The sequence below is a fragment of the Pimephales promelas genome, chromosome 11, assembly GCF_988280905.1.
Source record: "Pimephales promelas chromosome 11, fPimPro1.hap1.1, whole genome shotgun sequence".
Classification (NCBI taxonomy): Eukaryota; Metazoa; Chordata; class Actinopteri; order Cypriniformes; family Leuciscidae; genus Pimephales; species Pimephales promelas.
This window is the reverse complement of record NC_142779.1, coordinates 22,294,829-22,309,146: the sequence shown is the minus strand read 5'-3', so window position 1 is coordinate 22,309,146 and position 14,318 is coordinate 22,294,829. Positions and strand designations below refer to the sequence as shown.

The following is a 14,318-nucleotide window of genomic DNA, read 5'->3' as shown; positions in this document are numbered from 1 at the left end:
GCTGCAGGGAGGCGCATGGTTCCATTTAAGATGGCATTCACCAAGGGCCTTTGTTATCATTGATCCTAATGCTTTCGGGGAGCAGTGAGACTTACTGATCCATGACCATCTCATCTGTCTTGCAGGGTTTGAGGGAACTCGCTGTGAAATTGATAGCGATGACTGTGTCTCAAGACCTTGCCAGAACCAAGGCCGTTGTGTGGATGGGGTCAACAGTTACAGGTCTTTTTGCCTTTCATTTCTAATTTTAGTTCTCTATTGTGTTTGTTTGTCTTTCAGCTGTTATGTTGCCCTCTGGCACCATTTTGTGTTTGGGGGACGTTTCCCGCCCCCCAAAAAAATTACAATTATGTCATTATGTGAAGAGTTCAGATGCAAAAGCCTCTAAATGCCATTTGAAATTTTCTTCTTTAATGATGATTTTTATCAAACTTGTATATTTAAGTTCAGTAATTTCACTTAAATAACAATTCATAGGTAATTATCATTGCCATTTAAGTGAAATTACTGAACTTAAATATACAAGCTTGATAAAAATGATCATTTTAGAAGAAAATTTCAAATTGCACTTAGAGGCTTTTGCATCTGAACTCTTCATGTAGTCACTCCCATGCAGTTTCAAGCTCTCATGGTATTTTTTTTCCCCCTTTTGGAACACACAACTTGCATTGTGTAACTTTTTTTCCCCATAAAAATACAGTTCACAGTGAACATGTATTTCTAAATAGAGCAAACAATACCATACAACAGTCTAAACAAGCAAGGCAGAATTGTTATTCTTGGGTGAACTATCCCTTAAAGTCCTCATAAGCCAATATCAACATACAGTGAGAAACATATAATATATCTTGAAATATTTCTCTGAAAGATTTGCTTCAATTATAATCTTACTCAAATCTGTTCTTTAAGAAATGGCTGGTTTAATATAAATCATTAATAAACATTTTAAATCAAGCAAAAAACAAGTGTTGCATTACCATGTTTTTAATTAGCCTAATATATTATTAATAATCATCAATAATAATAAATATACATAGAGTAATACCAAATAAAAACAATCAAGGCTATTTAAAAGAATGACTATTCCATGTGCATTTTGAAGACTGGTGTGTGTGCATGTACTGGAATGGCCCATTTTAGATCCTGGCATTACATTTCAACTGGATTAGTGTCAAAAATCAGACACTGGTTTTGCAGCTCAGTTGTTGTTCTTCCACAGCCTCTTTCAAATTCTGCTGTTTACCAGACATAATATGGTGCATAATTATCAGAAATGTCCACATTTGGCTTTTCCCCCCATTTGTAATAGAAACCCAGCTGTTTACTACATTTCAGATGGCAGCCATTTATTTATTTATTGAAGAACAGTCAGTGGTTTCCTCTGTGGTACCTTCACATTTTGTTGGGTCACGCTTATATACATTTTCATGCACTCATCATATGCACTGCTATTCAAAAAATTGGGGTCAGTGAGATTTTTTTTTTTTTTAAGAATATTTCTGTCAAATAAATGCTGTTTTTTTGACTTCCTATTCCTACAAGAATCCTACAAAAAAGTTGTCAAGGTTTTCACAAAAAAAAATAAAAATAAAAAAATAAGCAGCCCAGCTGTTTTCAACAATGATAATACTAAGAAATCTTTCTTCAGCACCAAATCAGCATATTAGAATGATTTCTTCACAGAAAAACGTAAAAATAGACATATATTGTAAAAAATATTTCACAATATTACTGTTTTTATTGTATTTTGGATAAACAGATTAATGACTGCAGCCTTTGTAAGTGGTTAGCAGAACAGACATTCAAATGCATTATAAAATCTTTCAGAATTTTTCCAAACTGAAAATCATGAAAGTTTCACTTCAATTTATGGAATATATGGTTGAATTTCACATAAACTTTGGTTTGCTTACTGATATTATTATTATCACTAACAACCATTTAAATAATAGTTCATTATTATTATGTTTAGTAATTGTTTTGTTCATTTTATGACATCCATGGTAATGTCTGCAGCTCTAGCAAAGATATGGACATGTAAAATCAGATTTCAGTTCCAGAACTCTTTCACAACAATAAAACGATCCTCCTTTTGTCATTCCTCTGCAGCTGTTTTTGCAAGCCAGGTTTCTCAGGCCAACAGTGTGAGGAAGACATCAATGAGTGCGCATCCAACCCCTGCCAGAACCGAGGCGTCTGCCAAGACCTTGTGAACGGGTAAGTACCATGGCAACATCGAATTGCACGTTTTCCACTCTATACTGCAACCTCCGTAAATCGATTATGATGTAGGGGCCCAAGTATCATCTCTGAACTGTTTGTTTTTACTAGACGTCTAAAAATGAGACACGTTTGAGAGATGCTGGTATTATTGTGCTGTGGTTTATAATAAAGGTCCTTTTTCATCCTTGACATATATAAGCTGCTGTTCTAAACTCAAGCGAGAATAGTTCAGCAGGTTCGCATCACGCCGCTCTACTAGATCTTCTCCTCGTTGTGCTTTAATGAGCGCCTCAGGGCCACTCTTGGTTCTGTCCGACATATGGGCAGAGAAATCCTGAGGCCAATTTGAGTCCTAAATGGTTTGTCTCTACTTTGTCTTCCATCATGTACGGGCTCCCCTGTGATCATCTGCTACCAGCGTTACTCTGGAATTGCCTCCATCTGAGGGTTTTCACTTCAGGTGTTTCCGTTTGCTTACAACTTATTCTCTTCCACAAGTGCTCTTTTGACACAGCTTGTTTTAAATGGGATCCTTCTCAGTGGAGCTCTTTTACCATGACCTGTCTGAAGTTGGTCTATTTGTATGCAGTTTACTGACAGTTTACAGATGTTTGCTTTGCTTTGTATGTAACAGCAAACTGGATATTGTGCGGGGCCAAGAAGGTTAGGCTTTAGCTAGTTAGTCTGTTGGTAGATGTCGTAACTACACCATCTGGCTGAAAAAACCAACAACTTGAAAAATGAAAAATAACAGCCGCTTTTCCATCATCCGGCCAAAAGTTTCTAAGAATGGTAAGGAAAGGTCACGGTGAAACAGTATTTCCACTTGAGTTTGGTTTGGCACGGCACGATTACAAACCGCTCTCAGTCCAGATGGCGAACCGTTTCCGAACCGTGCTGGTTGAATGCGAGTAGTAACGTCGTCGTTCAGAATTGGTCACTTGTGTGTTGCTTGGTTGCCAGTTTCTATGCTGCTGGCCAATTTGATCTCTAATGTTTTATAATTTTATAGTAAATGTTTTACATAACCCAGATTCTGATTCAGATTTCAGGCTCTGCAGCAGCATCAGCAATAACAGTTGCATAGCTGTCAACCCTCCCGTTTTTTTCCGGGTTTCTCACGTATTTTATCTCTGTTCCCGCTGTCTTCCCGTTTTAGTATTTTCCCATAAAATATCCCGTATTTTTACACTCTGATTTTGTGAGGCTCGGACATATTCGGCTTGAAGTCGGATCACTGGCTGCGTGCGTCTCAGCTGCTTGACGTGAGCGTTTTTATTTTACTGTCTATGGTTTTGATTTTGGCTTCCATATTAACAGATTAGTGCTTGCACAATGCCTGCGTGACACATTTTTCACGCGACACGCAAGCGTGTTGGAAGCGTTTCCAGGCAAAAAAAAAAAAAAAGCGATGTTTATGTGTCAAAAATGTCCATTATTTTTGCCTATATATATTTTCATGTCATTTTTTTTTTAAACAATCGAGTCCTGGTGCCACTACAGAGGTCATAGCATAACATAGGAATAATATATATATATATATATTTGTTATATATTTGTTTCTTATGCTCTTAATAATGTAAAAAATCCCTTATTTTGCCGATGGATTCTGGGAAATCTCCCTTATTTTCAATGTTCAATGTTGACAGCTATGCAGTTGTCATTATTTTTTCCCTTCTGCCAAAAAAAAAACAATTTTTAATGACCATTTCACACTCTTTCTGACACTTTGTTTCATCAAACTAAATGCTTGTGTTTGAGAACACTTTACTTGTGTGCATAAGACTAACATTACACCTTCATAATCATGACATAACACTTGTTATGAATATGAAGGAAGTTTTATGCATGTTTATGACAACTGTCATTAAGTGTCATTCGCTCAGTTATGACATTTTTCATTGCAAATATGATATTGTTTGAGATGTCTTGTTTATGACACCTTGACATAAACCAATACATCATAACCTGTCAGTGTCTTTGTCATGACAACTTGACATTACTAAGACTAATTAATTATCAAACCTACTAGACCACCTAGCTTTATTGGTTAACATTACATTAAACTGTCAGGTGGTTGGTTTTGACATTGGCTGTCATGAATCCATTATAGTATTTTAATGACAAATTCAATGTGTACCACTGTAGTTGAGGTCACGAAAAATATTCATGGCACAGTTATAAAGGCCTCATGACAGCCAATATCAAAGCCAACCACATGACAGTTTAACTTCATTTTATGTCAAGTTGTCATGACAAAGACACTGACAGGTTATGATGTTATGATGTTATGGTTTATGTCAAGATGTCATAAAGACATCTCAAACAATGTCGTATTTGCATTCAAAATGTCATCATCGAGCGAAAGACACTTAATGATAGTTGTCATAAACATGCATGAACCCTATTTCATATTCAAGACATGGCTATGAAGGCGTCATGCCGGTCTTGTGCACACCCCTTCAAGTAAAGTGTTACCTAGTGTTTTAACCTGACATGGCTTTTCATGAAATGTGAAATCATTTTATGCATGCTACATCGTCAAAGATATCCATCTAGCACATGTTGTTATAGACCAGGGTTTCTCAAACTGGGGTTCATGAACCCCTTGGGGATTTGGTGGAAACTGCAGGGAGTTGATGAGAAGCTAATATAAAAAAAATGTAAAATTAGAATAAATAAATAATTTTGAATAAAAGCAATCAAGCTAAAATCACTTACTAAAAAGATACCATATGTTGTTTACCTGCATGTCATGTGACTCTTAGATAACATCAGAGAACTGTGAACATGTAAATGGGGTTTTAAAAAAAAACTTTTCTCCCCAGGGGGTACTTAAAATATATGTATTAGGGGTGAAACAATATATCGCATCACAATATATCACAATACAAAACTGCAACAATATGCATCATGGACAGAGGTGGAAAGTAACTAATTACAAATTTCGTTGCAGTACTTGAGTAGATTTTTTTTTATTTTTTTCTACTTTAAGTATAATTAAAATGTGGTACTTTTACTCTTACTTGAGTAGAATAAAAATAAACTATTCAACTTCGCTACGTTTGTTAGTCAAACATTTGTTTGTCATTTGTTTGTCAATTGGATGTAGACGAAGCAATGGGGCAAGCTGACATTTGACAGACACTTTTCAAAACTACTGCGGTGGAGCACTGCGCTTCAGCCAATAACAGACAGATCTGAAACACTTCAGCCAATAATGGACAGGTCTGACTTGGGTAAAAAAACAATCAAAAGTTTCAGTTCGGCTGGGGGGCGGGGCATTCAAACCGCACGTTGATATTCAATCACTGGTGCTCCTCGTGTTTTGAGTCAGTATCGTTAACGTTTCAATATTTCAGGCATGTAAAAGTGTAGTTCATTACAATGACAACAATGGCCTCCCGGAACATTATCGGTAGAACGGAAAAAGAAAAGAGTATTTAACTAATGCTAACCTGTACCTAAAATTAATTTAGTATTTTTTATTTATTTATTTTTTACTGGCACTTTTTTACTACTGTTGTAAATTTACTCTCACTCTCACTTAACATTATTTGCTTTCAATTTTAAAATGATTCAAATGAAACGTTCATGGACTTACTTTTCAAAATCACAATACATGACGTGTTTAAAATTGGTTTCATGTTGCTTCTTAACACAGAGTGATAATATATTATGTTATTAAATTTTATGATACAAGCTACGTTGATTCGCATTGCATTAAAGGGTTGAGTGTAGTGCTCCATATCGCTATCATCTTCCCATTTTGGGTAAAAATAGAGAAATAATACTAAAGTACTTTGTAACCAGTGGCGGCTGGTGAAAATTATAGTAGGGGGGGCTGAATAAGAGGGGGTTCTGGGGTGGTCTGGGGGTTCCCCCCCAGAAAATTTTGAATTTAGTAGATGTGATTTCTGATTTCCTGCATTCTGGTGCATTTTAGGCCTTAGGCCATGCCCTTACCTATACCAATACAATAACTTAAACCAGTCAATACCAATGGTCAAATAATACAATAATAATAATAACAGTTTGACAGTTAATGATAATGAACAAGTTTGTTTGTTATGTTTATTATGCTCTGTGTGCTGACAGAAAAAGTGCAAACGCATAATATTGATAAATTATAATATAGGTAATACAAAAAATAATAGGTAATACAACAATGTAGTTTAATCAATCCCCAGCTGTAGACTATATATTTTTGACAATTGGATAATGGATAACAATGTGTTGATACTAGAGAAAGAGAGAGAGAAAAGGCTCTGAAAAAGAGGGTGGGACAACATTCTTGATTGTAACACCCAAGTATGAGAAGAAAGTTGATTTTAACTAGTATTAAACACAGTAATCTAGCTCAGAACTTAAAAACATCAAAAACAAAGCAAACACACAGGTATTAATATTCCTATAACTATTTTAATATCAAATGTGTGTGAAACAGTGTTTATGTGTGTGTGAGTGAGTGAGTGAGTGACAGAGACAGACAGATCAATTCCCACGACTAACTTTACATTATTTCCATTCGACGTCACTGGCGCTGCCATTCTGCTCTCATCTGAGGTAAAAAAATGTCCCGTGGTGCGTGTGCACGGTGCACTCCCCTAATCTGATACTGTGGGCGATATTTTCAGCGCCCCCAAACCATAAAATTTGACGGCGCTGATTGGCGAAATATAAACTTTTTTGCATAGCAACCGGGGAACCATTGGCCTAAATTCCAGCACTGTGGGGCTGAGCGAACTGGCGCCCTGAGAAGACAGCCTATTGGCTATACTGCTACACCAACATGATAAAAGTAACGAAAGTGAATGCAAATATCATTCTGGTGAGTTCAAAACACTTTTAAAAGTAAAACCATTATTAGCATATAATTAACACAGATTATTTTTCAAAATGATAAATTATAATATATATTAAAAAAACAGACAAACAGGTCGGAGGGAGGGCGGCGCCCCAGCGCCCTCTATGGGCGAGCCGCCCCTGTTTGTAACATAGTTACTTGAGTAGTTTTTTTTTAACAAACTACTTATTTACTCTTACTTGCATATTATTTTTCAGTTTTTCTACTTGTACTCAAGTAAATTATTACTTAAGTAGCAATACTTTTACTTAAGTACAATTTGTAAGTACTCTTTCCACCACTGATCCTAGATAGTGACAATATGTACTGTATTGTGTATAATTCACCCCAAATAAAAATGACTGTGTGAGAAAACTATTCTATACAAAAAACTACTAAGTATAATATTGAATATAATGTATAATAATGCAGTAGGGGAATATTTGTGTGTCCCGATAATGCCAAATGTCAAATAAAAAGTGCCCTACATTATTTTAAATATATCTAAATATAAATCATTCTGGTTTCAGCTCAGAATCATATTATTTTTATTCTGGTGTCTCTATTGTCCCTGAGCATTGGGTCACCAGCACCAAGTCCAAGCCTATTCATTTACACCCACAATGTAATTTCAAATTTAACATTTTAATTAACAGTATATTTTTTTTTGCTAAGTTTTTATCAAAAGGCTCTTTGTGACATTTTACCAAAAATGAAAACTATAATTGTTTACAGAAGTAAATTCAATCTATTTTGGCTAGAAAAGAGCCAATAGGTTTTAATAAATGGTCTTTTAGACTGAAAAGGAAGATATCATAAAAGTGCAGCATTTTTGACCTATTACATTACATTGTATGACCTTTGTAAAGACATACTGTACCAAACCCATCAGAACATCTTGTACAGAATTTAGAGGAAACATAACATTATTTGAAGTGAAGAAAACAACCCAGCAAAAAAAAATCACAGCGAGAAACAAAATGTCCTATTAAAGTGGGAAAATATTCTACGAGAGACCCCTTCCATCACAGAACCACTGAACTGGCGAAGTCCTCACATATTAGACAGGTGACAGGATATTTGAAACCGAATCAGCTTGTCAGTCATTCTGTCCAATGATAGCAGCAGCCAAAGTCATGATTAACACACACTTCAGATCTTGTTTCTGTCTGTCAGACTTTTACCTCTCAGTCAGTTTTCTTAAACATTTTCCATGCAGATTTTGGCATGGTTTTGTTTGGCAAACATTTACCCCATGAATTTAAATTGTGCAGTCAGAAAGGCGATTTGGCTAAGAATGTTCTTTTTATGCGTTTCCAGTTTCCAGTGTGACTGTGTCCCCGGATATTTTGGAGTGCTTTGCAACCTGGACATAAATGAATGTGAAGCTTCCCCCTGCCTCCATGACTCTGTGTGCATCAACAACCCTGGGGGATTCATATGTGTCTGCCGTTCTGGCTTCTCAGGTACGACCCCCTTCGGCCAGAGCCCGAGACACAAAATCAATGATAGAAACCAGGGCTTATCATGTCTACACGGGCTATGTTCCCCCAGCTTGACAGATTTTCTTTGAAAAGAACACACAAATAGCTCCTCAGCACATTTACCACTTTAATTAGATTGCACACTCCCACCAATATCTGTACACACACTCTCACATGCACAGATTCACCTTGAGTTTACAAAACACGTCCTCCTCATCCTCTGCATTTAAATCAAGTACTTCCTTGTCTCCTCTATTTTCCTATTTTCCCTGGGTGATCTCATCCTTATTCAATTAGAACTGAACTTACAGGTGAGTAAGTTTAATACTATCCAGGCTCTTGTTTATTAGTAAATGATGGGGCATTACTGTAAAAACTATACCAATATGCTAAACTGTTCCATTAAATATATATTTCTACATGGTCTTACCCTTCTGCTGACCACAAAGAACATATTTTGATGGACCCCACTGAAATCTATATGGAACAAAATGTGATAATATGGAAGCCAATAGGGACTGTTTGTTTACCGACATTCCTCAAAATATCTTATTTTTTGTTCAGCAGAAGAAAAAGTCATACAGATTTGGAATAACTTGAGGGTGAGTAAATGATGACAGAACTATCACTTTAAGTTTTGATTTGTTGGTGTAGCCTAATGGGTTGTGGTTGATTGCAGGGCTCCAGACTAACTTTTTTTACTAGGAGCGCTGTTGCCCCTGACTGAAAATTTTAGGAGCGCAAGCAAAAAATTTAGGGGCACACCTGAAATAAGCTTGCAATGCAATTATTCAAATTTCCCACAAAATAACTGTAATACTGACAAATTCTTTAATAAATAAATAAACTTAACATTATGATACGCTGTTTTATTTTAACTTCACAGGGCTCCAGACCCAAAGTTGAGGGCAGCATCACCTTAAATGAGAACTCACAGTTCTATAAAAAAAAAAAAGAAAATCTGGTAGCACTGGGGCTAACAATAAATCACTAAGCTTAATTTAAATTAACTTTAGTTTTTATCATTTATAATGTCTTAATATTAATTAATAAAAGTAGTGAAAATATGTATATGGAGTGAAAATAGCCAATAAACATCCTTCGGTTTACAATGGTATTATTATTATTATTATTTTAAGTGTTTAAATAAGAGTTTTCCAACATCTTAAAATTTTTCGTTTCAGGACAATCTTTAAAGGATGAACAAAAAATGTGTTGGTATGGTAATCACATAAAAAATACAAAAAAATAAAACATTTATATACGATATTATTGAAGTGCTGGGAAAGGATGTGTAGTAGGCTACTTACACATTATCATTATTATGGTAAGAGTTAACTTGCCTAAATTCATGGTTCTGTTAGGCTGATTTGTGGACTGAAAGCCTTCTATAAGTGTTTTTCCTGGTTTCCACGTCAGCGCTGTTTGATCTATATGGTTTATAACAGAACTCTGCGCCGAATCGGAGTGTTTCTCACTCCATCTCGTGGTGTTGATGTTATTAATTCTGAGGCGAATTCAATGGATTCTTCACTGGCTCTCCTAGTAACAGTGTTGCGTGAGCGAGATCGGCCCGCGACTGGCAAGTTCGGGGTTTATTTTGTCAATGGTTCGGATCGCTGCTGCAGCTCCACGGTCCTAATCATACATGAGTGGCGTATTTTCGTTCCACTTTCATTTTGTTTGCATTCATTGCTAGGAAACGACTAACGAGTCGATAGATCGCTGATTGCTCAGACGCACATCAGTTTGTGACGTTTAATTGTGCTATTCTTGTCACGGATTCATTGACGCGCCTCTTCCACGCTTTACCATGCGTTTAACGTGTGGCAAATTTACTGGTCGCACATGTGCGACTGGATGTAAAATTCATACAGCCTGAGCTGTATATTCACACAATTTGGATATTCACACAATTTCACACTAACATTCTCACTTGAAGCAAATAATCTCTCACACAATGTAGCACTGTCTATCAATAAAAGGGTGAAAGAAATACGACAAAACACACAGATCACTTTGTCTTGTCAATGGAAACATTTGGCTACTTTTTAAAAGTAAACTTTCCATTCAGAATCTTATTGCCATCCATTTTGGCGTCTCGCGCTCGTCATCCACTCAAAACGTACCGTTAACCTACTATTTGGCCGGCTCGCAAGCCTAAACTAGTGTGTGCGCCGTGCCTGTTGTTTTGTTACCGGTCTAGCTAGATCCGCTTGCGCTTTGGTCAACGAAGCAACAAAACGTCTTTGCGCGACGCAAGCCATTGAAATGAATGGGTTTCATAGCGCAGCGCCGCGCATGCCGCATCCTGTTGCAAAAGCATGTGAAAAAAAACCTACAAAGTTTGCTAGGGCAAACAGGCAGTTAATCGCACGCTAAAAAATTTAAATGGGTTTGTGTTAATGCCGTAAATAATGTGTTTAACTGACAGCCCTGGTAATTATAAATATTATTTTGACTTATTATTTTCTTGAGTAAAATAATTTAATTTAGATGTTAGCCAATGAAGGACTGTCCCATTTTTAAGGTAATTTTTAAAGGAGCAAATCAGAACATCATAATTATTATGTGACCGCAACGATGCTGATGCTGTAATGATGCTGAAAATTCACCGACACGCGTTGTAAGCGGTAGACCAATCACAACTGAGTAGCTCTCGGGAAGGCAGGGCGTAGAGAAACTGAATCTTCGAACTAATCATTGTTAGACTCTTTGAGAAATGTTTTAAACATTATTTCAACAGTATTTAAACATATTTAATCATTTTCTTTTAGTAAAAATACGATGAAATCAAACTGTTTGTAACCCTCTCTGAAGACTTTACGCTTCAGATACCATCAATACATAGGTGTTGTATGTTTCACGACCTATTTAAACTTATGTGTGCAAACCTCAATTTACATAAAAATACCTAGGAATACTAAGGACATTTCGCTAGCCCACTTATCAATGCTGTTTAAAAAGAAACGTGTAATCTCAATCGCTATCAGTCAGCTTGAAGATTAATTTCATTTGTCTTTTGTACTGTATCATCAATTTATCCTCATCCTACCAAGGGGAAGGAAGGAAATCTCAGAGGCACAGAAACTCCTGGGAGAGCTCAGCCTGACACACAGGCCCTAATTCCCACAGAAACCTCTTTTATTATCAGGCCCCACTCTGCCTTGCACCAGTCATTACTTTCCTCTCAGCTCTGAGCTCATCTGAGGAACCGGACGCATCCCCCGAGAGCTCAGGCTGGAGGATATATTCTGGATTGGTTCAACCAACTGGGGCTCAGAGGAAATATTTGCCCTAATAAGACATGTAACGGCATCGCAACTTCTCGAGAAAGCGGAATCAAAGATGCAAAAGGCAAAATACGGCATCCTGCCATCCGACCATCTGCAGCAAAATGATTTTTTTTTTTTTTTTTGTAATTGAAATGGTGTGTTGCTCAAGCATGCCATATAATGTGCCTCGTTCAGACAAGTTACCTTGTTTGCTATCTTGCTTGGATCTAGCAAGTGTCTTCTTCATTGTGATAGGCAGCTTTCCATGAATAAAAGGCAAGTTGACACAATGTATGTTTTATTACTGTTTGATTATGTAGCATTGTTCTCTCTTGTCCCTTGTCCCTTCTTTGGCTTTCTTTGCTTTCCTTCAGTTCTTCCCTTTTTTTTTTTTTGGTCTCTTGGAATAAAAATCTGATAATTCGCTGTGGGTTCGAGAATTTCCTGCAGAGAGGAGTAATTGAGGAGTGGAGGAGAAGATTATATGGTCTTTTCTCTCCTCTCAGATGAGTATAGTGAGCACCCTTAAGAAAGCCAACATTAGGATTAACCCAACAGCTTTATAATCTCTCCCCTGCTTGGCTTCTCATATTCTACAAATTCTGATAGCACGGCACATTATTTGTCAAATCAGACAAGGAAATGCTGATTAAGAGGGTTTTGTATAATCTCATTAGGAGCGCTGACAGTGTAAATGCATTGTCTATGAAGCGAGGCTGGTGTGCACTTCCTCACAATCTACAGTCAATAGTGTCATACGAAGCATTGAGATGCGTAGTACTTGATTGATGGCTGACTATAAACAGCATGTCATGACTGAATATCAAAAACCATGCTTTTGTTTTGGGGTTAATAAGATTTTTACAGTTAATTCATACCCAGTCAGTACACTGACACTTTGTTGTGTTTGCGGATGACTATCCGCAGGGAAATAAATTCATTACGGCTTAACCACGAGGTCACTGTGAAGGGAATTAACAGCGGTCCGTGAATGAGCAATTGGGAAAAACACTTTAATTAAAGATGTTAATGATCTGCCTTTTATTTATCCACGTTGCCTTCGAGACGCACCAAAACACTTCAACCGCACTACGAAAGGTTGAAAACTTATTTAGTGAGGAACAACAAGGCTAGATGTTTGTTTTATTGCTGGCTGCATTTTGAGCCGTGAGTAATTGAAATAAAGCTTTAATTTATTGTCAGTGCATGACCTGAACTGCGGCTGATGGCGTCGCTTTTGCCCGGAGTGACTGAATTATTTGTGTAGTCAAGCGTGAATTAGTTTACATTCCTGTAATATCAGCATATGATTCATAATGTTTAAGAGATCACTTTTGCTTTTTATTTAGATGTCTCGGGGCTTTTGGGAATGGTTCCGTTTGTTTGTGTAGTTACAGGGAGGAAGAATAATGACTGTCTGCTCTTTAGCATCGCACCTCTTTGGCTCTCGTTTTTATCTCTGTCATTTGTCAACCTGTCCCAGGGTGTCTGCGGAGTCTTACTCGCCTCTAGATTTTACTGGCTCTTCTCAACTTATTGAATTTACAGCTTTGTTCCGGGTAAATTATGGCCTATTAGGGTGTTTGTTACTGAACCTTTTTGTAGTGGATTTTACGTTATTCAGCTTGGTCATAAATCTAGGTTAGAGAATAATGAACCCTATGTTACCTGGTTGCAAAGCAAAATTAGAAATAGGCTGCAAATTTAAGTACAAACCTATGCCATTTTTTGTGGTAAAATGACCATTAGTGGCTCTAAAACGCTCGATTGAAACAAGTCAAGTCAAGTCAAGTCACATTTATTTATATAGCGCTTTTCACAATACAGATTGTATCAAAGCAGCTTCACAGTGATAACATGTAAGTAGCACAACACAGATCAACAACATTGCTAAACACTAAATAAATAACCCCAACTGAGCAAGCTCAAAGCAAGCCAAAAGCAAGGCGACAGCAAAATAAGAGGGAAAATTATAACAGAAAAACAATTTAATCATGATCTGTTTTTCTACACAAAACCTTTGTGTCTCAAGAAGTCTTGGAAATAGAGCATAAATTGTATGGGAAAAAAAAAAAAAAAAAAAAACATGCCTTACCATGAGTATATAAAACCATTTTGTGCAGAAATATCCAAATACTATATAAACACAAATATAAACTTTGTTGTACACTTTTTTAAGGTTTTCCTGTAGCTCGACTGGTGGAACACAGTGCTATCAATGTCAAGGTCCTTGAATGTCTCACAAAATACTTAAATTTTTGATCTGAAATATAATTGTGAACATTCCTGCTTGGTTTATAGAGCATTCTTTATAAATGTGCATTTTATCCTTATGAAAGGGTTTATAAACTGTTTTAAAGCCTTATCTTTATTGCAACAATAAAACATGATTTTCACATGGGGTTTTCAGCAGTTCAGTTTGGGTTTTGTAAAAACATGTGATTCATATACTGTACGACTACCCTTTTCATGCATTTTCTTTTTCACCTT

At 36.6% G+C, this 14,318-nt stretch overlaps 1 protein-coding gene across 1 annotated transcript in view; it reads left to right on the top strand.

Annotated features, from left to right (window-relative positions):
- eys (EGF-like photoreceptor maintenance factor) overlaps positions 1-14,318 on the top strand; it is a 302,080-nt gene that overhangs the window by 164,172 nt on the left and 123,590 nt on the right. The window contains exons 21-23 of the mRNA XM_039651858.2: positions 126-222; positions 2,110-2,217; positions 8,390-8,535. Of these exons, the coding sequence (XP_039507792.2) occupies positions 126-222; positions 2,110-2,217; positions 8,390-8,535 (351 nt within the window). The remainder of the gene's footprint in view (positions 1-125; positions 223-2,109; positions 2,218-8,389; positions 8,536-14,318) is intronic.